The sequence below is a fragment of the Pseudorasbora parva genome, chromosome 11 (assembly GCF_024679245.1).
Source record: "Pseudorasbora parva isolate DD20220531a chromosome 11, ASM2467924v1, whole genome shotgun sequence".
In the NCBI taxonomy this organism is placed as follows: domain Eukaryota; kingdom Metazoa; phylum Chordata; class Actinopteri; order Cypriniformes; family Gobionidae; genus Pseudorasbora; species Pseudorasbora parva.
In genome coordinates this window covers 44,629,537-44,650,975 of record NC_090182.1, presented here as the reverse complement: position 1 = coordinate 44,650,975, position 21,439 = coordinate 44,629,537, and the positions used below count along the sequence as shown (strand labels likewise).

The 21,439-nt window shown below is 38.5% G+C and overlaps 1 protein-coding gene across 1 annotated transcript; it reads right to left on the bottom strand.

Annotated features, from left to right (window-relative positions):
* Nucleotides 1–120: 120 nt before the first annotated feature.
* On the bottom strand, nt 121–21,181 carry LOC137093269 (pre-mRNA-splicing factor RBM22-like). The gene is made up of 10 exons (XM_067458082.1): nt 21,115–21,181; nt 16,163–16,216; nt 15,996–16,025; nt 15,793–15,925; nt 11,051–11,151; nt 10,797–10,969; nt 7,037–7,237; nt 3,830–4,080; nt 2,872–3,003; nt 121–1,151 (listed from the first exon to the last, which is right to left on the bottom strand). The coding sequence occupies exons 1-10, from the start codon at nt 21,166–21,168 to the stop codon at nt 1,012–1,014; spliced, it is 1,269 nt and encodes a 422-aa protein (XP_067314183.1). The 5' UTR covers nt 21,169–21,181; the 3' UTR covers nt 121–1,011.
* Nucleotides 21,182–21,439: the final 258 nt, after the last annotated feature.

Here is a 21,439-nt window from a genome sequence, read left to right as displayed (position 1 = left end):
TGTACGAATACTTTTTGGGCCACTGTGTTCCTTAAAAACAGAGCAGACGGTACATTTAATGACAGCTAGTTTAATGTTCACAAAAGAAAAAGGTAACCGGAGGGTCTTTCAATAAAGTCCTTGTTTTTGAATTCATTTTTTAATGTTACAACAAACGAAAAGCACTGAACTCACAGTTCATTAAAAAAAAGAATAAAGAAAGAAATCAGAGCAAAATAAGAAACTTTTCCTGATTAATATCAGAAAAACAAACAAAACGCAACAAGACGCAAGACAGTGAATACACAAACATGTTAAAAAACATTTTGAATATAATTGCATCCTAGCACATTTTTTTATATGTGTTAAATCTCTAGACGCAAGAGTGTGTGTATCTCACAATCACCCTCAAATCAAAAAGAAATAAGCAATTATATTTCGCAAAAAGAAACTGAAGCCTACTTTATGACCATAAAGATGCATGGGAAGCACTAATTAATAGCATTACTTATCCACCCAATATCTCAGTTACCTACTGTAATGCGAGAACTGATTACAGTGATGTGGGAAAAAAAAAATTTGTACAACACTTTGGAGGGAAATGGGTTACATTTTCATGAAAATGACTAAATGTAAGCAACTCGCATTAATCGTAAATGCTGCGTGGTTTTCAGTGTAAACTCAAGTCAGTGTGAGCCGTAACTTCTAAACAAAAGCCCAGAGATTCTGCACAATGATGTCTCATGAACACGGCAGCTTATGGCAACAAGAGTGCAGGTTTTGTGTCTGGGTAAACTTAAATAACACAGGCCTGTTTAGTAGGTAAGCTTGGTTTGTAAATACCATGTGACTGAGGCATAATTGTGGCATACAACTGCCACTGCATTTACAACAACAGCACCCAATCACACTACCATACCATTACTGGCACTTCTCTGTCTGATGACAGATCAGACTCCACCCTCTGATGGCATCACCTTCACAGTTCAATAGCCCGCAGCAGGAGAATCTTTACTACATGTGAGGAGTCGATTAGTCACGGTGGCGAACAGAAGCATGCGCACCCATGCGCTGAGGATCCTGGGAAGGGTAATGGATGTGTCCTGGAGGTCTCAAACCCATCGGAGGAGGTGGAGGAGGACCCATGGGTTGGAAAATGGGAGGCCCAAAACCTGAAACCATAACCAGACTTAAAGGGGTGGTTGCATGCGATTTGACTTTGTTAACTTTAGTTAGTGTGTAATGTCGCTGCTTGAGCATAAACAGTATCTGCAAAGTTACAGCGCTGAAAGTTCAATGCAAACGGAGATATTGTCTTTTAAAGTTACGGCAGTTTATTGCCTACAAAAGCGGCCGGTTTGGACTACAACGAGCTTCTTCCTGTGTTGGTGACATCATAAACCCTCGCTAGTCTCCGCAGATGTGACTTCTGCCCGTAATGGGAAGGGGCGTTGCCTTAACCTGTGCTTGGCACTTCAGCCAATAAAAATACAGGAAACTACATTTGGCCATCTAACCAATCGAAGACCATTGCGTTTTTCGGGGAGATGGGCTTCATAGAAGCAGGAAGCAGACGAGCCGTTCAAAGGACAGTGGAGACAGCGGTGTAGATTAAAGGGGGAATAGAAGAAAAATACGGCGTTAAAGAAAAGAAGCATTAAGACAAGTTATACAGCGACCCATAAACACAACCAAGCCTAGAAACAAAACCCAGAACCACACCTTTAAAACCACTGCAGAGCAAATTTGGGCAGATCCAATCACTGGTTAGCCTGGTCTTACCAGACTCTCGTACATTTGATTTGTGCATAGAGTCTGGCCACTCTCCGTTGACGAGGGTTTAATTCCGCGACTGCGGGAACTCTGTTGAAGCTTAAAACTATTGGATCTGCCCTGAGCCACTCTGGATCTACCATAACCAATCCCTAACGTTTGGTCGTGACGTATGTCATGCGCCCTTCGCCTGTTTCACACAAATCCGACAACATAAACGTGCACATGTGCAGCCGCCTCAGTGATAAAACCATAGGATAAAACCTAAAACTGGTGCATTGGGACTGTGATTTATTCACGCCACGGTGGAGGAGAGAGTTTTGTGATCGGGAACGCGGCGCTCACGTGGTCCGTAACATGATTTAATGCTATAAATAAAATGTCATATGCTTGGTATTATAATAAATGCTGCTATAAATAACGGACCAATTCAAATGTTTAAGTGCTTTTAGTTTAATTAGTTTGAGCGGTGATGAAATATATTGCTCTTATAAATACTTGCCGGCATTTTAAAGAAATTGAAGTCTAGAAATGCATCCAAATAACAGCAAAGCACAACCGTACGGTGCTCTGCAGGGGTCAAAAATTATTCTTAACAGTGAATTTTGAAGTGATATATTCTTAAAAACTCAGAGATGTGGATTCGGACAGCTATTACATCACCACACCTTGCGTTTGTCAAAAGCAGTCGGTAACTCGGCCGAGGATTTTTACATGGGTGGTGAGAGACGGACGGCAATAAAATAACTGACCAGTCCCTGTAACTTAAATGATGGCAATAACTTCAGACCCCACGTGAAACAGTTACCATCTGAATACAGCAACTCCTTCATCACTAACCGAGCGAGCTGGAAAATCACATTTTTCCCGAATTCACCCTTTTGGGGAAACCCCAGCAAAGATTGTTATTGCTCCGGCTTTAACTTCTGGATCGGCAGCGGTGCCACAACGGAATTAATTGTTTCTTTCGCATCTTTCTCCGCTGCCATTACTGAACTACAAATCAAACTATGAAAATGGAGCGGAACGTAGAAGGGCAGAGCCAGGCTTATCACTGGTTGTATTATATGAAAACCTGCAGCTAAAATATGCAGGGGTGAGTGGAGATGAAGTGTGTACCCGGCGGTGGTGGGTTTGGGAGTCCGGGTGGAGGTGGCAGACTGATGTGCATGAGTGCAGAAGAGCTGCTTGGATCCAGGTTAAAATAGTTGGCAGGCGCTTCCTCCTCCAGAGCAGGCGGTAGAGGTAGAGCTGCGATAAACACATCATAAAATCACACACAGATCAATCTAATAGCGCAGTAAGCTGTGTGCATTAGAGTCATTTACCATGGCTGAGGGGTGGTGTTAGTCACGATGCAAAGTAAGAGCAATATGACAAAAGACATCAATGTTTAAAAAATGTAATCATAATAGTCACAATAAATTATTTTTTCAAGGGAAATATTGTTTATCCTCATAAGTGGGTGACTCATGTGAAAAGAGTTTGGGTTATACTACATCCTCAAAAATAAAATAAAATGTATTTTAATTTTATTTACATGTATTTTTGGGGTGCAATATGACCCAGACCTTTTTTTTTTCATTAAAATAAATAAAATATACAAAGGCACAATAATGTCTGGGTCATATTGCATTAATAAAATAAAATATTTCATACATTTTTTGGGGGTGCAATATGACCCAGATATCATTTAAATAAATACAAAATGTAATATGCATATGCACAAGAAGCTAGAATTATATCTATAATTATATATAAATGTGTGATTCATATTTCATATAAAATGAAATTATCACATTGCTTGTTTATTTATTTCTATATGTTTTTGGGGTGCAATATGACCCAGACATCATTAAAATAAAAAATATACAATACGCATATACACAAGAAGCTATAATTATATATAAATGTATGATTCACATGAGAAAATGTGAAAAACAAAATGTATTGCAATTTATGATTAAGACATTTCATTTTTTCATGTTTTAAGCCCTTTGGATCATTAACATTAACAACCAATGTGCCAGTAAAACACACACACACACACACACACACACACACACACACTACATACTTGCGGGCAGACCGGGTACTGGTTCTAGTCTGGTGCCCATCTCACTGAACCCGTCCTTGACATCTTGCCCTTTAGCAGCTTGAGAGCGGCCCCACTTCACCGCCAGCCTGCGGCCGTTAACGATAAGCTTATTGAAGGTTTTCTCCGCAGCGAGCTCCGCCCCCTGCCGCGTGGCAAACTGAATAAATGCGCACTGCTGCTTCTCAACCAATGTGATCGTACGGATCTCACCAAACTGGTAGAAATTATTCCTGTGAGAGAAGATGAAATAAAAAGTGAAAATTTAAAGTGAAATACAAATCTTAAACAGAAAAAATAAGCTTGGAAAGGAATACAAGTGCACTGGATATTGCATTCTGCCAACTATTTTTTTAAACAATAGTACGTGAAATAGTACGCAGGTATTCAAAAATAATCATTCCATTGACCACGTTCACATGCACCCTCATTATGAGATTATATAAGGAAATATTACGATCAAACACGTAATAAAACAAGCATGAAAACTCTTTAATCTCATCTATTCCACGCTGACCAAGGTGTGCGTTTGCTTGGGATGCTCATGGACGTCGATGCAGTAAAGAAGGTTTTACTTTTGTGGGGTGCGAGTTCATGTTGACAATGTTGCAGTAAATTGGTCAAAAACATCACAATGAAGACATCACTGGGGAAAAAAATGGGTACGTGAACAATAACCACAATAATAAAAATAGCTAAACCCTGGCTAAAATACGGAAATCCTGTCGTGGCAAAATCTAAGTGCCGATTGTCTTCAGTATGTCAAAGAAAAGTCAAAGTTACAGGGGTCTCATTTATAAAACTTTGCGTGGATTTCATCCTAAAAGTGTACGTACGTACGTACAAAAGCTAGATTTTGCCTACACACAAAAAAATTCTGATTTATAAAACCATGCATATGCCAAAAGCTGCGCAAAAACCCCTTTATAAATCACAGCCAGCAGCAGGTTGTGCGCATGTGCTTCTCCACCCTGTCTCCTCCCCGAAATCACCATATGTGGAGCTGACAACACCTAGTTTTACTATGCATGACCTCATCTGCATATCATTTGCATGCATATTCCCATCCACGTGACACCATGTTTAACACTGTCAACGGTAAAAGACATTGAAAAATATTAGATACGGACTATAAATGCCATTTGTGCCTTACACATTACATTGCTGAATATCATTCAATATCCTTTTTATGTTTTAGAATAAATCGATCAAAATATCCATAAAAACATAAATAAATAGTGTTATTTTAGGCTAAATAAAAACATTTAGTTAATTCCGTTCATTTTAAACACTTCAAATCAAATAAAATTCATGCAGTTTTGCTGATAATGTCCCTGAATGAAAACTCCTTCTCTCCTTATTCTGCCATTGGTGTAATCCTCCAGCAGTGCCAGCAGTGCCATCATGAAGCATTACACACCCGGGTCACCGGGGGATTTATACGTTTCTAACAAATAGACTAATCATTAACACCTTGACAAAAATCACAAAATTAATTTGTGGGGGAAAATTGAAGACGAAAATGTTATAGTGAACACATGCTTCTTTATGACGGTTTGTAATGAACGGCGTAATAGTTAATAGCTAGGACTGATGATGAGTAGCGATTGTACTTCGACTATATTTGCAAACTTTGACATTTTATGATCTATGTAGGCAGCCTACATTAAGGACAATATTTCGTTTTTACACTGTGTTGTGCAGTTCTCTAATGAAAGCATATTTCATGCTATTCTGTATCACATGTAGTCGCACCATCTCCTCCTGCGCTCCCGTTGTGGACGATGTGACTGTAAGGCAGCGATACATTATATTAATACATTTTGAATTACGTTTGGATTTTACTAGATGCATATAGCCTAAAACAATCAGCACAAATAACACTGTTGGATTTAATCTTCATGACAATGTGGATATAACGTATGAAATGGAGTGAAAATTAAATGTAATTAATTTATTCTTATAATCGTTCTTCTCACATTTATTTTCTACAATCTACCTTCAGTTCACGAATTCACCATCTGTGTCGCCAATTCCCTTTGTCTCCAGAATTTGCGTACGCACAGCTCAAAGTTTGCTTAAAGGTGCGCACATTCTCCCGTCAGGTTTGTTTTTTATAGATCATAACCTTTGCGTGAGAACTGGCGTACGTACGTTCCAGCCCTGTTTTGTGCGTACGCACGCTTTATAAATGAGACCCCAGGTCTCAGGAAGGTAAACTTTATTGCATGAACAACAAAGTGAGACCCCAGCTGAACATCTGAGCATCTCTTTCTTAGCTCACACTTTTATACAGAGCTAACTCATGATTTCATTGCAGGTGCATTACACCCCACACTCTTTGCCACAGTTGCTCTATTCATAAACTTATCTAGCCTTCTTCGTAATGGTGGCCGACTGCCACTTGTTTTTCTTTCTCATCCAATAGGCATCACTCTATTTATCTTTCTTGATAGTCACCTCATGGTTTTTCCACAGTTATATACAACCGCCATTCTTTTCCAAGGGCCTGCTGGACAAAATTACTATAGTTCATTTCCTCTACAATCCCAAATAAAAATCACATGCCTGCATCTTTTTTCTCTGCAATGTTGTTGATTTTTTTTTTGTATTTTTAATTCAATTTGTGAAGAAATGTATCTTTTTTTTATTTTCCATTAAATGAATCAAGAAGAAAATGTAATGAATTGTTAATGCATCTGTTCATCACGCAAGTCGTTACAGCTTTCCATGCAGTTTGCTCTGGTTGTTTCCCTCACATTTTGGCAAATGTTGTATGTAATTTCATGCATACAAAAAAATTACGCAGCACAGAAAACACTACAAAAGTAGCTCAAACAGGAACTAGCAATCGATTCCCAGGGAATGCATGAACTGATCTAACTTGAATGCAATAGAAGTTGCTTTTGGTTAAAGTCAACTTCCAAATGCATAACTTGTATTTTACGTATGTATTTGTGCCGTACTGCATAACTGTTTGCATGCATGGAATTACATTCAACATTTGCAAAAAATGTGCACGATACAGCCAGAGCACACTGCATGGAAAACTGTCCCACAATGCAGCGCGCACAAAAAATATGACAAAATGCCATTGCATACAATGTATACAATGTATGTAACTTCACTCCGAAATACTGAAAACACACTTTTACATGTCAATCATATTCTTACACAAGCTCCTCTCACCTGAGATCGGAGTCGGTGACGTTTTCACCCAGCCCTCCTATGTACAGCGTAGAAATGGACTTGTCCTCAGGAGGGTCCAGTCGAGGCATGGTGGACGCTCTCTTGAGGAGTTTATCTGCCACCGGGTCGTTGATGCCATAATAACGATCTTTAATGTTCTGATCGGCCAGAGGATCGTCAGGGTCTGTGGGCTTCTCATGTCTGACGAGAACAAAATTATTTTAGTAACTTAAAGAGGACCTGTCATGTTTTTCTCCATGTTCATCTCTCTTTAGTGTGTACTGTTGTGGTGTGATCATGAAAGCATCCCTCCAGCAGGAGTTCTTCTCTATATCAGTGTCAGTGTTTCTGAAGTCTTTTTCTTCCGGAAACAAAAACGTCACAATACTCCTCATTTTAATAATTAATATGCAGAATAAAGGGAAACTGCCGGTTATGTTAAGGGACGGGACATTTCCCAAACACTTGACCAATCACAACACACTGCTCCAGCCAACCAATCAGAGCAGTGTGCTTTTCAGAAGTAGGGGCTTCATAGAGACAGGAACTAAACAGAGCGTTACTGACAGATGAGCTGCAACAATGTCAAAATAATGAGATTTTTGAACATTTAAGCAAGAAAATCTGTTCTAGGAGACTTTGTAAAATGGCATATATCCTAATTTAACCTGGTCATTAAAGCAGCACTAGGTAACTTTTCAACCTTCATAATATATTTTTTAAGACTCTTGTGATGATAAATCGACTTACAATAGGTTGAATGACACGTCTGCCATAGCCTGATGGGGTCTGTATCGTTTTTAATCGTACTTTTAAACTTCGGGTTTCGGGTAGTAACCCGAGAAAAAAAAAAACTACAAAATTCGACTGCTTTACGGCATATACGTCACTTCCACCAACACACACACTTCCTTACATTCGGACGTGCGAGCCCAACTTTGCTCGTCGGATAATATAGTCATGTCCGAAGCAGCACAGACAAATAAGAAAGAAAAGGTTTTGTTAGAGGAAAGCAATAAGAGGAAATGAAAAAGTGATGTGATTAAAGGCAGGACGAGGATCAACATGTGACCAGCGTTTGCTCGTCGGCGTGAGCTGAAGGAGGCGCGCCCGACCGATGCTGTCCTGCTTGTTACGGTGAGCTACCACTCAAACATTGAACTGAAGTATCATATAGATTCTGTAAAACGCTAACCAATAGACTACTATAATGACGCTGGCTTGTAAACGTGAGCATCGTGATTATTTGGCGTTTGAAAAAAATAAAACCCATGAAATTATATTCATATGACATGCTGAAACATATGTCACTGACTGTAACGTTACCTGGGATGAAGACATTTCCCACGCGACGCCAGAAGAACTCTGAACTCCTCTTGCAGTGTTCAGGGGAACTGTTAGTGCTGCACCGAACCGCGGGACGCTTTTATGAAGTTATTTGGCCCGCACCGCACCACTGTATATATTTTTACAACCCGCCGCGCACCCGCGACCATTACATAGACATACGGGGTCCGCGGGTTATGGGACGACCCGCGCATCACTTGTTCAGGGCTATCAGGGTTGTCATGTCAACAAATGCATGCGCGATGGCATCCCCTGTTGTAGGATGACAGCTCTTACGACAGTAGTTGAGGACATTATTTTTTCCAAACTGTAGGGGGACCCCGAGAGCAAAAGTAGCCAAGTGGGGCTTTAAGGGTGTAACGATATATCGATAAATGATATATCGCAATATAAAAATATGACGATACGTATCGTTGATGGAAACAATATGATTCGCAAAATAGAGTTGTTTTATCCAAGGCTCAATTTGCTGTAGTAGGCCTATTTATAATGTATAATTCACCCAACACAAATTAACAAATGTAGGCTACCACAAATGTAAACTCTGTCATCATGTACTTACCATCATGTCGGTTTTTTTACGTCTTCCAAATACAAATGAAGATATTTTTTAGAGATTTATTAAGAGATTTATGTCCCTCCATTTTTAAAGTTCATTCCTCTCAAACTTAAAAGATGCAAAGAATGTCATAAAGGCATGTAAAAATAACTAATCGAGTGTCTAATCCAAAAATTTTAGTCTTCAAGTCTTCTGAAGAGACACAATGGCTTTATGTGATGAATATATTTAACACGACGCACATACTGTAGTAAACACGGACGTTCAAATGATTGCGTGACGCACGAAAGCAACATGAGAGGGCAGTGCCGTTTCTAGGCATAGGCTAACTAGGCGGTCGCCTAGGGCGCCAACAGCTGGGGGACGCCAGTGAGCCCCCGCCCCAACAAGATTTTTTAGTTATTTCATATATATTTTATTATTAATAATTCGTACTTTGGCTATTTCGAGGCATTATGATTAGTTGCGATTATTGGAGTGAAGTCGCCATGGTGATAGTGGCGCTGCTGTAATGAAATGAGATCATGCAGAGGGCGGTAGGGAACGTCGTCATCTGTGGTGTGCTTTAGTTTCATGAAAAGGTCAAAGCCATCAGGGGCTCAGTATCGTAAAAAGAAAAAAGAGGAAATATAAAAAAGAAAGCGAAATATACAGGTATGTTAGCCTACATATTGGTTACTTGTTCTCTACTAAGCTGGTCCCGGGGGTAGTCTTCGCACAAGCGCTTTGTAAACATGGGGGCACAACGACTAGAGTGACCTTTCCAACGTGATTACGCAATCCGTGGTGTGTCACAGAGCAGCGCAAGATGAGCAGTTTTGGTTAAAAAGTATATACATTTATTTTGTTTTGTTTTGAAAATGACACCCTAGATCATCAGGGATCGTGCAGAGCCTCTGAAGCCCTTCCTTTGAAACTGCATTGATTTGGACCTTCAACTGTTGGTTGCCATTGAAGTCCATTATGTGGAGAAAAATCCTGGAATGCTTTCCTCAAAATGTATTTCTTTTCAAATTTGTCCATTTCTAGTGAACTAATCCTTTAATTGTAAGGGTCAGAGAAAAATGGGTCATTATCATTTAGGGGTGATCCCGAATAGTCGAAGATTCAATGCATCAATATGCGGAGCCGTAGCCTGACGTGGTCATACTCAATTCTAGTCAGAATATGAGTCTGATGCTCCATTGGGCTGTGATTATGGGGCGTGTTTCAACCGAACCAGGAAAGACCTCGATTGATTAGACCAATCAGAGCAACGGAGCGACGCATTGTCAAATGTCAACAGAGCTCAACTGCACTGTGTTGCCAAGTCCGTTTTTTTTTCCTACGGGTTGTTTTCCATGTCCGCGGGTTGAAGCGACTATTATGTAATATATAGACCCATGAGTGCGAAGTTTAGCACTAACCTTGCCTAAATAACACACATTTTACCCCCCAAACAAAATGTATTTTCCGGAGACTCAGGAAGTTATATTGAATCCTGCCGCGCCACAGAGCGCTATTTCAAGGGTTTATATTAAATGTATATTTCCCTCAAATCATTATTAAAGGTATCTCGCTTTATTAAAAGTTGTTGCTGTGTTCAGTGTGTAAAGGGAAAAAAATAGTTTTACCCTCCGGCTGACTGTGTCGTGCCCCTCCCAACCCATTCTCACACACATAGATGATTCGACTATCAGTCGACTATAGAAAGATTTGACAATTCTGATTTGAATGTGTAAATCCTTAGTCGGGGACACCCCTATTGTCGTTTTTGGCACACAAAAAATGTAAAAGGTAACATTAGTAGTTGTTACCTTTTAAAGTATTTTAAACCATTAAAGTAAATGTTTTAACCCAGTTCACGAGTCTGACCTGTACGGACACTCCTCTCCTCTTTTACACTCTCCCTTCACCCAGAAGGAGCAGATATGGGGTCTGTTGCGTTTGTAATACGGCGTGGTCCGCGCCAGCTTCAGCAGCATGTCACTGGGGTTCTGTGCTTTACCAAGCATTCCCACTGGCCTGGTGCCGTCAGAGTTCTGGATCTGACACAGACAGGAAAACAAAACAATTTTACATTATTTTCCTTGCCGTTGGATGTCTTAGATATAGGTTGAAGACAGCACCTCTCTCTCTATGTTCTGAGTGTAATATTCCTTGTTCACGTCAGACCTCGGAATGTCGTCTTTAATAGACATGCTTGTGTCCCTGACCTGGATTGGAAGACCTGTAAAAACAAAACAGGAGACAAAAACATTATTTATGGTCATTATTGCCAAACTTTTGTGTCAGCTGAATCACTATTACTTGAAGTGCCACTGATATTTTAAGGTAATGTTAATATAAAATTAATATGAATAATTTAATATATTCACATGTGCAGGTAAACAAATAAACAAACAAACATAAACACACTGATCAGGCATAGCAAAATGACCACTGATAGATGAAGTAAATAACACTGATTGATTACCTCTTCTTCATGGCACCTGTCAGTAGGTGGGATTGATTAGGCAGCAAGTTAACATTTTGTCCGCAAATTGATATGTTAGAAGCAGGAGTAATGGGCAAGTGTAAGGAGTTGAGCGAGTTTGACAATGGCCAGATTGTGACGGCTAGACGACTGGGTCAGAGCATCTCCAAAACTGCAGCTCTTGTGGGCTGTTCCCGGTCTGCAGTGGTCAGTATCTGTCAAAAGTGCTCCAAGGAAGAAACAGTGGAGAACCGGCCACAGGGTCATGGGCGGCCAAGGCTCATTGATGCACGTGGGAAGCGAAAGATGGCCTGTGTGGTTCGATCAAACAGACGAGCTACTGGAGCTCATGAAGGGCCCCCCCTCTAACTTACAGGACTTAAAGGATCTGCTGCTAACATCTTGGTGCCAGATACAACAGCACACCTTCAGGGATCTAGTGGAGTCCATGCCCCAAACTGGAACCAGCACAATATCAGGAAGGTCATAATGTTATGCCTGATCAGTGTATTTATGTATATGTATATATGGTTATTCTGTAACTAAAAACTAAAATTTAAATTTAAAATTTAAAAACATTCCTGTTAAGTGAAATGAAATGAAATATAAATAGTTGAAAAGCTTAAGGAAGATGAATCTGTATTTAAACTGGGTCTTTAATGTAGTAGAAATGTGAAATTATTTTGAATTTGGTGCTTTCTTGACTGAGAAAAGACAGAAAATGTATTTTTGTCTCATGGGGATGAAAGACAACAATTCCCAGAATGCTTTGCAGCCCTACGAGGCCACTCCCAAAGCCACCACTGCTGGATCACTTTCCCACAGCGTTCATTTTCAAAAAATCATTTCAGTTACAGAACAGACATTTAAATAAAATAATGTTGTTCAATATAATGTGAGTGAGCCAAGCGAGTGTGAATGCACAAACGCAGCAGGAGTCAGATTACATTCATCACGAGAGCTGAGGTAAACGCGTCCGCGGCAGTCGTTCTCAGCACGTGTTCAGTCTGGAGCGTTTTCAGTTCATGCCTTTGGAAGCTTAACTTTCATAGGAATTAATTAGAGAAGTTGAAACACTCACTTTGCTCCGCCGGCCGCTCCTTTACATGAATGCCTGAGCCGAGCGCTGAGAGTGTGATCCCAAATTTGAAATGCCGCTTTGGCAATAAACTGAAATAAGTTTAAGCACTCAAACATTTTAACTGGAAATACATAAAAAATAACAAAACTAAACTAAAACTCAAATTAAAATAAATAAAACAAATATTTAAAAATAATAAACTAATAAAATGACAAAAGCACATATCAAAATTACATAAATTACATAGTGTCATAAAATCTAAAAATATATAAATAAAAGCTAATTCAAAATATTAATAGAATTTTAATAAAACCTAAATATATCAATAAACATTTTATTTTTATTGTTTTTATTTTAAAAGCATTTAATGTTTCTTTTTTATGATTGAATTATTATTAATTATATTGTATTTATTATTAATTATTAGCTTTTAATAAATTCATGAAACCCTTGCCGTTTCTTTCACAAACCACAGTTTGGAAAACCCTGATTTAAAACCAACTGTTACTGCACACATATTGTAATGCGTACTCTTACATAACATAATTTATAATGGTTTAACATTTGTTAATGGTGCCCTAGAATGAAAAATGTAATTAACCTTGCTATAGTGAAATAATTAGAGTTCAGTACATGGACATCACATACTGTGAGTCTCAAACACCATTGCCTCCTTCTTTTGTAAATCTTGTGAATGAAAAACACAACAGAAAAATAAGTGATTCTCAACATAACGCCACCAATGACGCAATCGTTGGGGATCATTAATATGCACATCCCCAACATTTGCATCTGTCCAAACATGTTCATTGTCAGGCGGAAGTGATGGAGCGAATCATATGGACTGCAAGTAAACAAGTGACACTCGAGAATAGCAAAAACGGCAGCTCTCATGGACACATGTCATGTTCAGGCTGTGCAGGAGACCTGAGGACTTTTCTACCTTCCCACAGATAAAAAATGTCAACAGTCATGGTTGATGTTTATAATCGGATACCGCAACAATTTACTTCAAGATCGTTCGTTTGTTCGGCCCATTTCAAGCAAGCTTCGCTCAGCGTCTTAAACTGAAGACAGGGGCGACTGTATTCCTGCAAGCAGTAAGTAGCGATTTATCCACTTATTGACTGTTTAAACAATTTCTGATTAAATTGAAAGTTTCTGAGAGAGACAGCATTGTCTAGATAACGCAAGATGCTTACAGTAACAATAGGAAACACCAAGTACCATACAAAACTAAATAGTGTGTCTAATGACAAAGGGTCATATTATTTTGTATTACTAATACAAACGTAGATACGTTGCTTACAGATCGTTCACTCGATCCTTCTAGCAAACGTCACCTTTTCCACCATATAAGTTAAAACAACAGTCATTTGACAAGGCTATTCATTTTGTAAAAGTATATATATTTATTTTTTGAGAACTGAAGTAGGCCTATGATGTTTTTGCATGCTTGTATTTCAGAGTGCATCACTCACTGCGTAACCTACATTGTGACTAACGTTATATAAACATGCAATATCGCTGACAAAAAAGACGAATCATCATTGGTTTTGTCTGAAAGAAGAGCGTTCGTGCGGTTGCCAGATTTCAGTGATTTAAATCCCCAATCAGAGCTTTTCTGTGAAAAGAACACGTTTACCAACCGATGTTTTACCTAAACATGTCCAATCTGGCAACCATATGCACGCGAGCTCTCTCTCGCGCACGGACGATCTGAAAACACCAATAAACAAGTAAGCTGTATTTCAGCAATCTCCATTTGAGATGTTCTGGTTAACTCTTTCCCTGCCAGCGTTTAAAAAAAAAAAGTTGCCAGGGTTTTTGACAATTTTCACAAAAATGTAATAGCCCATAGAATATTTTGTTTAATGAATATCTGAGCATGCAATATAACTAAATAAAGAGCTGACCCTCTTCTTTTTAACAAAAAAAATGTTTTATTCTAGCTTCATGCATTCCTTTTTTATCAAAACTTGATATGGCTAGGTTTCATAAAAAAAAGCTACATTTTGAACAAAAAGCTGAGAAAATCACGTATTTGTAAAAGACTGTTTCCAGATCAGATTCAGAGATGATCAAACACAGATGGAGGAGATCGAGTCCATCAACACCCCTAACGTTTGCACATGTAGCTCGTCCTGGGTCCACATTTCATTCAGTAACATTAGGCAGTTTTGATTCATATGCTGTTTATTGACGATGATCACGTTATTTTTCATATGCATATGATTACATGTGATTGCTCGTTTCACTGCGTCTTAAGCTGGGTGCACACTGTGCGATTTTGGCCACGATTTGGCCGTCTGAGACAAATTTAGCAAATCCTAAAAGATTCCTCAGATCCTAGGCTAAAATCTGACGTCTTTGGTTGTTAGTTTAACATGTTCACCGGCAGCCGATCAATGACTGCATCGATCAAATTTTAACTCAGACGAAATTCTGGCAGTGTCAGAAGATTTAGCACACAATCCTGCAGTGTGACTTCCACGACGACCGTCAAATATCTCGGTTTTTCAAGACAAACTATGACCAAAACGAGAGCTAGAGATTTCTTTGTAGCCAGCATTTCAGTCCCGTGTGTAATGCAGCTCACCGTCACCGAACGCGTCATTCATTGATTATATAAAACTCCGGGTGAGTTTTCTAGCGTGCGTCCATTTTTAGTGCGCCTTAACTATCGTGCAGTCTGACATTAATGCCAACTTACAGTGTGACATGGCTTACATCGGGGATCATGTTCGTACAGTCTGACAAGGGGACATTCGCAAAGGATTTTGAAAAATCGCAGTGTGCAGGACCCATTACTCGCATGTGATTTGATCAGGAGATTCAGTACTCTCATCCAGAAGATGTGCAATAGCGCCCCCTAGCGTCCGACAGTGAAAACACGGAAACATTGGAAAAATTCCGTTTATTGGCCTGGAAGCGTTGTCTCACAAATAACGGAAATTTCCGTGTTTGGCGAGGAAAGAGTTAAAGTGTCATTTAGTCGGTCTGTGTTCTGTCAGGACTCACGAGCCGCTTCGCTGAACAGCTGAACTGCTGTGAGCTGCTTAAATAAGCCAATCAGAGCAGAGCTCAACATTAATATTCATGACTCTTCCAAATAAGGCAAAAATAGAGCATTACATCCATTTCTAGGGTTGTAAATGAACCTGTAAAACTGTATCTGGACAATTTGTGCCGTAAAATAAGCCACTTACCTTTTATGTAGATATCAGAGAACAATTTAACATATTGTTTGAAATCATTCTAGGGCACCTTTAAAACGGGTCTGATGGATTCTGGTCCTAGTGTGTAACTCTTACCGTACTCCAGGTCCAGCAAACACGTCTGACAGACGTTCTTCATCTTACTGCAGGTCTGACACACCTCAGTCTTCTTAAAGCGCATCCGTACACCGGGACACCAGCGGAAGACGGTGAAGGGACGAGCACAGATCTGAAAAAAGCTACTTTAGCCGCTTGTCTTTGGTATATACCTTTAACCCAACATTATATGCTGAGCTCACCTTGCATTCTTTGCCATACTTTTCCTTAGTCTGCAAAAACAAAAACAGTATAAGTAATGGTATATTACAGAAAAAAAATTAAAGATTCAAATTCAAATAGTTACGTTTCATTTCACCCAATAATGACAAAAAATATTGCTGGTTTTCAAAAAACTGAGATCTCTTACCATGCGAATGTATGGATTTTCCCCAAGACATGTTTGACAGAGAATAGGGAAGTCCTGGAGGGAAAAAAACTGATAATCAGGACACCAAATGTACAGACCCTTGACAAATATTATATTACAATAAAATAAGACTATATTAAAAGAAACTAGAAGTCGTCAGTGCTAGTAACTGCAAGAGAGACCATCGGAAAAGGCAACCTGTAAAAAATTTAATTTTATATATTTTCAGTGTGCTCAAGAGACACTGTGGCACCACCGATGTTAGACAAAATAATAAATACAAAATAGCTAGATATAATCCAAAGGAACATTTATATTGTTGCTGCTAATGATATACAGTAGCCGTGGTCAAAAGGAAAGTCTTCAACCCAAAAAATGGTCCAAAATTTTGTAAGCATATTATTGCATAGTTGTGCTTTTGATAACGCAATGAAACATGCCAAATTGTGCGATTGTGCAAAAGGAGAACTATAATGTATGGCGGAATAGCACTTCTGAGAGTACTTCGAATCTGCGCAGTAAAAAGTCCCGGCTGAAACATCCTCCCTCACATTTTTTACATTTACATTTAATCATTTAGCAGACGCTTTTATCCAAAGCGGCTTACAAAAAAGGGGAGCGCAATAGAAGCAACGAAACAAACAAGTCCAACAACCTGTAAGAGCTGTAAGAAGTCTCAGTTAATTAGCACAGTACACAGTTTTTTTTTTTTGGACAAAAGGAATAACAGTTTAATATGAAAAAGCGGTGAAGTATCCCTTTAACATGGAGCTCAATGAGATTCTGCTCCCTTTTGGAGCCTGTCCCTAGCGGCCAGTTGAGGAATTGCAGTCTAATACACAATTAATAATAATAATAATACATTTTATTTATAATGCACTTTATATTAAACAAAATCTCAAAGTGCTACAGAATTAAAAAAACAAAACAATCAACAACAATAAATAAATAAAACTGAAAAATAAAATAAAATAAATTAAACAAGTAGCAAGTCAATTAAAAGCTCTGCTAAAAAGGTGGGTTTTAAGACCACGCTTAAAAGTATCTATAGTCTGTGGAGTCCGCAGGTGGTCAGGGAGAGCATTCCACAGACTGGGGGCTGCAGAGCAGAAGGCCCGATCCCCCAGAGTACGGAGATTGGCTGTGGGAGTTTTGAGGCGATACAGCGAAACAGAGCGGAGGTTACGAGTGGCTGTTTGTGTGGTGGGGAGTTCCTTAAGATAGGAGGGAGCACTGAAATGCACTGGTGGGTAAGGAGAGAAATCTTGTACTCGATCCTGAACGACACAGGAAGCCAGTGGAGTGATTTTAGAATGGGGGTGATATGGTCGTATTTGCGCACCCTCATGAGGATCCTAGCAGCGTTGTTCTGAATACACTGCAGCCTCAATTGGCTTCAAGAGAAACTTGGGGAGGTTGCCGTTTGGCTGTAATGGTATCTAACTACAGTAAACCAGTGAAACGGGACCCCTCTCAAATAGTGTCGCGCTGCGGTACGTTCTGAACGCTGTTTAATAGGGCCACAGGTTAAGAGGCATTGCTGTGTATTAAAAATTCAAATCATAACAAAAATAAATACCGGTATTCGGTATGAATATACCACCCAGCACTAAGCGGTAGTTTGCCTTTATTGTGCCTTTAGCGTTTTTGATATTTAAAAATGTTTTCTCATATTTTGTTTCCTCATATTTCTCATACGTGATCGCATACAAACCAATAGGGTGTCGTAATGGTAAATGTTTATGCTTCTCATCCAACCACAATCAAATTCACTCTATCCGGACAATGCGATTTACCTGGAAAGTTTTTTTTTTTTGTTTTTTTGTTTTTTAAACAAGCTAAAAATGAAATAGGAGTAACAAGGCAATTTTTTTAAATGTAAGGAGTAGAAGTTAAAAGTAAAAACTCCAGTAAAGTATAGACACTAGGCCTGCACGATTCTGGGAAAAATATGAATCATGATTTTTTATGTTTTTGTTGTTTTGTTTAGTTGTTTTTGATCTATGTAACCTTAATAAATACGGTTGACTCAAAAAAGCCTGACTTACATACATTTGTAAATATTGTTAAAGACAGCCAGTAATAAAATAAGAACGAATAATAGAATTACAAGAAACAGCACAAATAAATACAACAGAACAAACAAATGAAAAACAGTTCTTTACAGGTTATTCATGGGTCACCGTCTAAACTAGATTTAGTAATCGAATGTAAAATATCACTGCAGAGTCTTCACTCTATAAATATAGATTAACTCTTATTAAAGTTATTCAGTCGAGAGCACCGAGTGATGTTTTAATATCTTTTGTTATCATGTCTTTTATGAGAAAACCAAAGGAGAAAACACTTCCATTGATGATATTTTTCCGGTTTCTGTTATATGGAAGGGGGCGCTATTACGCATCTCCTGATCGAGTACAAAATCTCCTGATCAAGAAACAGAAACGAGCTCTCATTAGCAGATGCATTTGAAAAACAACGTGATCATCAGCAATAAACAGCATCTAAATAGAAACGGCTGTGTTTTTGAATGACATGTCGCCCCGGGACGAGCTCTCGGACTGTGAAGCTTTGGGGTGACTCGATCTAACAGTTAGGCCATCTGTGTTTTGATCATCTTCATGATTATGAATCGATATCTTTGACAAAAACACGATTTTCTCAGCTTTTTTTCATGAAACATACCCACATTCAAGTGTCGAATAAAAAAAATAAAGCATGAATATATAATTAAACAGAGGTTCTGTTCTTTCTTTATATTTTGCTTGTTCAGATATTCACACAACATATTCTGTGGGCCATTTTGAAAATGCCAAAAACGCTGGTGGTGAGTGGCATATTTCATGCTTACGTTCATTTAAAAGACATTACTGACTATGTTTACGATGATACTCGACAAGACAAGCATTTTGACATTATTTTGTATGTGAATATTATAATATAACATAATATTTGTATGAACGTTTGTAGCTGCAGCTGTGGTAACTAGAGCAGATCTGGCAACCCGGATGCGGAAACACTTCCGACTTTGTGATTGGTTGATAGGTGGAGGGCGGAGCTTCAGGCCAAAACACAACATGTCATCATCAACATCAGTTGAGGGCAGCAACACCAACTTTTAAATGACAATATCCTGGCCGGACTACAGTTGTCATTGAGATAAGTATTTGAAATTAACATGATTTCTTAATGTCTAGTGACATATCAGAGCCATTTTATGATTAATTGAAATACATTTCTTACATACAGTTCCTTTAAGTAAGTTAAAGTTGTACTTTGTTACTTGATATTTTTGGTTTCTGACCAATCACATCAGAATGAGACATCTGACCAATCAGAGCAGAAGCAGCTCTCAGAGAGAGAACGACTGAAGCATTTCAGACACTGAGAGAAAAGAGCTGATGCTGTAGTGGATATTATGCGATTCGCGATTTTTGACTTGAATGCATGAGAACCTGTTGTAGGAGACTCTGAAACAACACTAGGAGCCTTAGCATAATAGTGCAGTTTAAAAAACAAATAGGTGTGTTTGTTTTTTCAGTAGAACACAAATGAAGATTTTTAACTCGAGCCGTTGCTCGTATAATGCATGTCAATGTGGTGTATTTCTATGAGAGTAAAAAACACACAGACATACGAATCCATATGAAACCATGTGGCTTGTGGTGACACATTGATGTCTTAAGACATGAAACGTTCGGTTTCTTCGAGAAACACCTCAGATCAATCTTATATAGTATTCCCAGGGCCATTAAAGCGGCTTTGTTGTTTCCATGGTTTTTTATTAAATAAAACCACGGAAATTGAGGGTAATGCAATGTGATAGGCGAAGCACGGTCCGTGCCCCGGTTAAAAATTGCTTATTACTCTGGATTTTAACATTCTTGGAAACATTTGGGAAAATGTAAGCATACAGGTCAACAAAATATAAAACACTGTTCTAGTGGTTTTGGGATATTTTAATCCAAAAAATCTTACATATTGTGCCTTTAATTGTCACGTCAAGCTATTTCCAGCAATAAGTGCTTTGCATCTGCGATCATACCAGGGTCTATCTCTGCTGTATCTTCACAGATGCTGTATAAATTCTCTCTAAACTGCTCCCTCAACAAGTTCTAGCATGTCATTCACCTCATTAGAGGAGCTAAAGATAGTTTCAGCAATCACAGCAGCACAGATGATCCTCCATTCCTCACGATCAGACAGACAATTCAACTCATCACAGTCTGAGACAAATCACACCTCTCACTAATGTTTACAGCATTGATTCTGATGCCATAAAGAGTATTATTTGGATGGATTATTGATTATTTGATATGTGTTTTGTGAGAAAAAAAAGCTGTCATGAAGACAATTGAGCTGGATCCATGAACATCAGAGATAGATGAGAATATAAAACCTTCTTCATACATCTACGTCCTAAAGACAAAATACACCAACATATAAAATAAAAGTTATTTTTAAGTTAGTAATAATTAAATGAGCAGTTTGTTGCATCACATTGAGTGACCTCATATTTTTTATACATTTTGACAGTTAATAAGCCTTTTGTCAAAGTGTATGTTTGTTTGCTTTTGTAGTTTTTGTCATTTTTCTCTTCTAAACTGAGATATTTCGTGGCTGCACAATAAAAATAATTAAACAAACATTTTATGCTAATATATCATTACCAATATTTGACATTTATGTGAAGACATTTGTAGAACTTTTTTTGACATTTATTTCAAATGTATTTATTTATTTATTTATCTATCAATATCTAAGTAAACTTCGTTGACAATTTATTCTATAGTCTAATTTGAACACCACGCGCGAGCGTATTACTCGCGCGTATTCAATAACTGTCAGATGACAATTTTTCTTTCTTACAGTAAACGAAAAAACGGACACATTTTTGTTGTAGTCTGAGGTGTGTTACTTGATGAATATAAGTTACATTCATTAAAACATACCGAATCTTCCCAGTTCTGTCTGTTGTAGGTGTTTGAGCCCAGGGACGTCGCCATGTTCCGCGGCGCGCACGCACGACGTAGAAATGACGCAACGACGTCACCCATTCTATTTACAAAGACAGGTGCGTGTTTGAGCAATAATACAATAAAGACAATAAAGTTCAATGAGATATGAAAAACATTTAACGTAAATATAGAAACAGCAAATAAATAAATATAAACACATACAGATGTTTTATTCAGAATTGTGTACAGTGTAGGCCTGCCGGGAACCTTTTATTACAGCTGGCTATCAACTTTTACTTTAGTGCCCGGTTTCACAGAC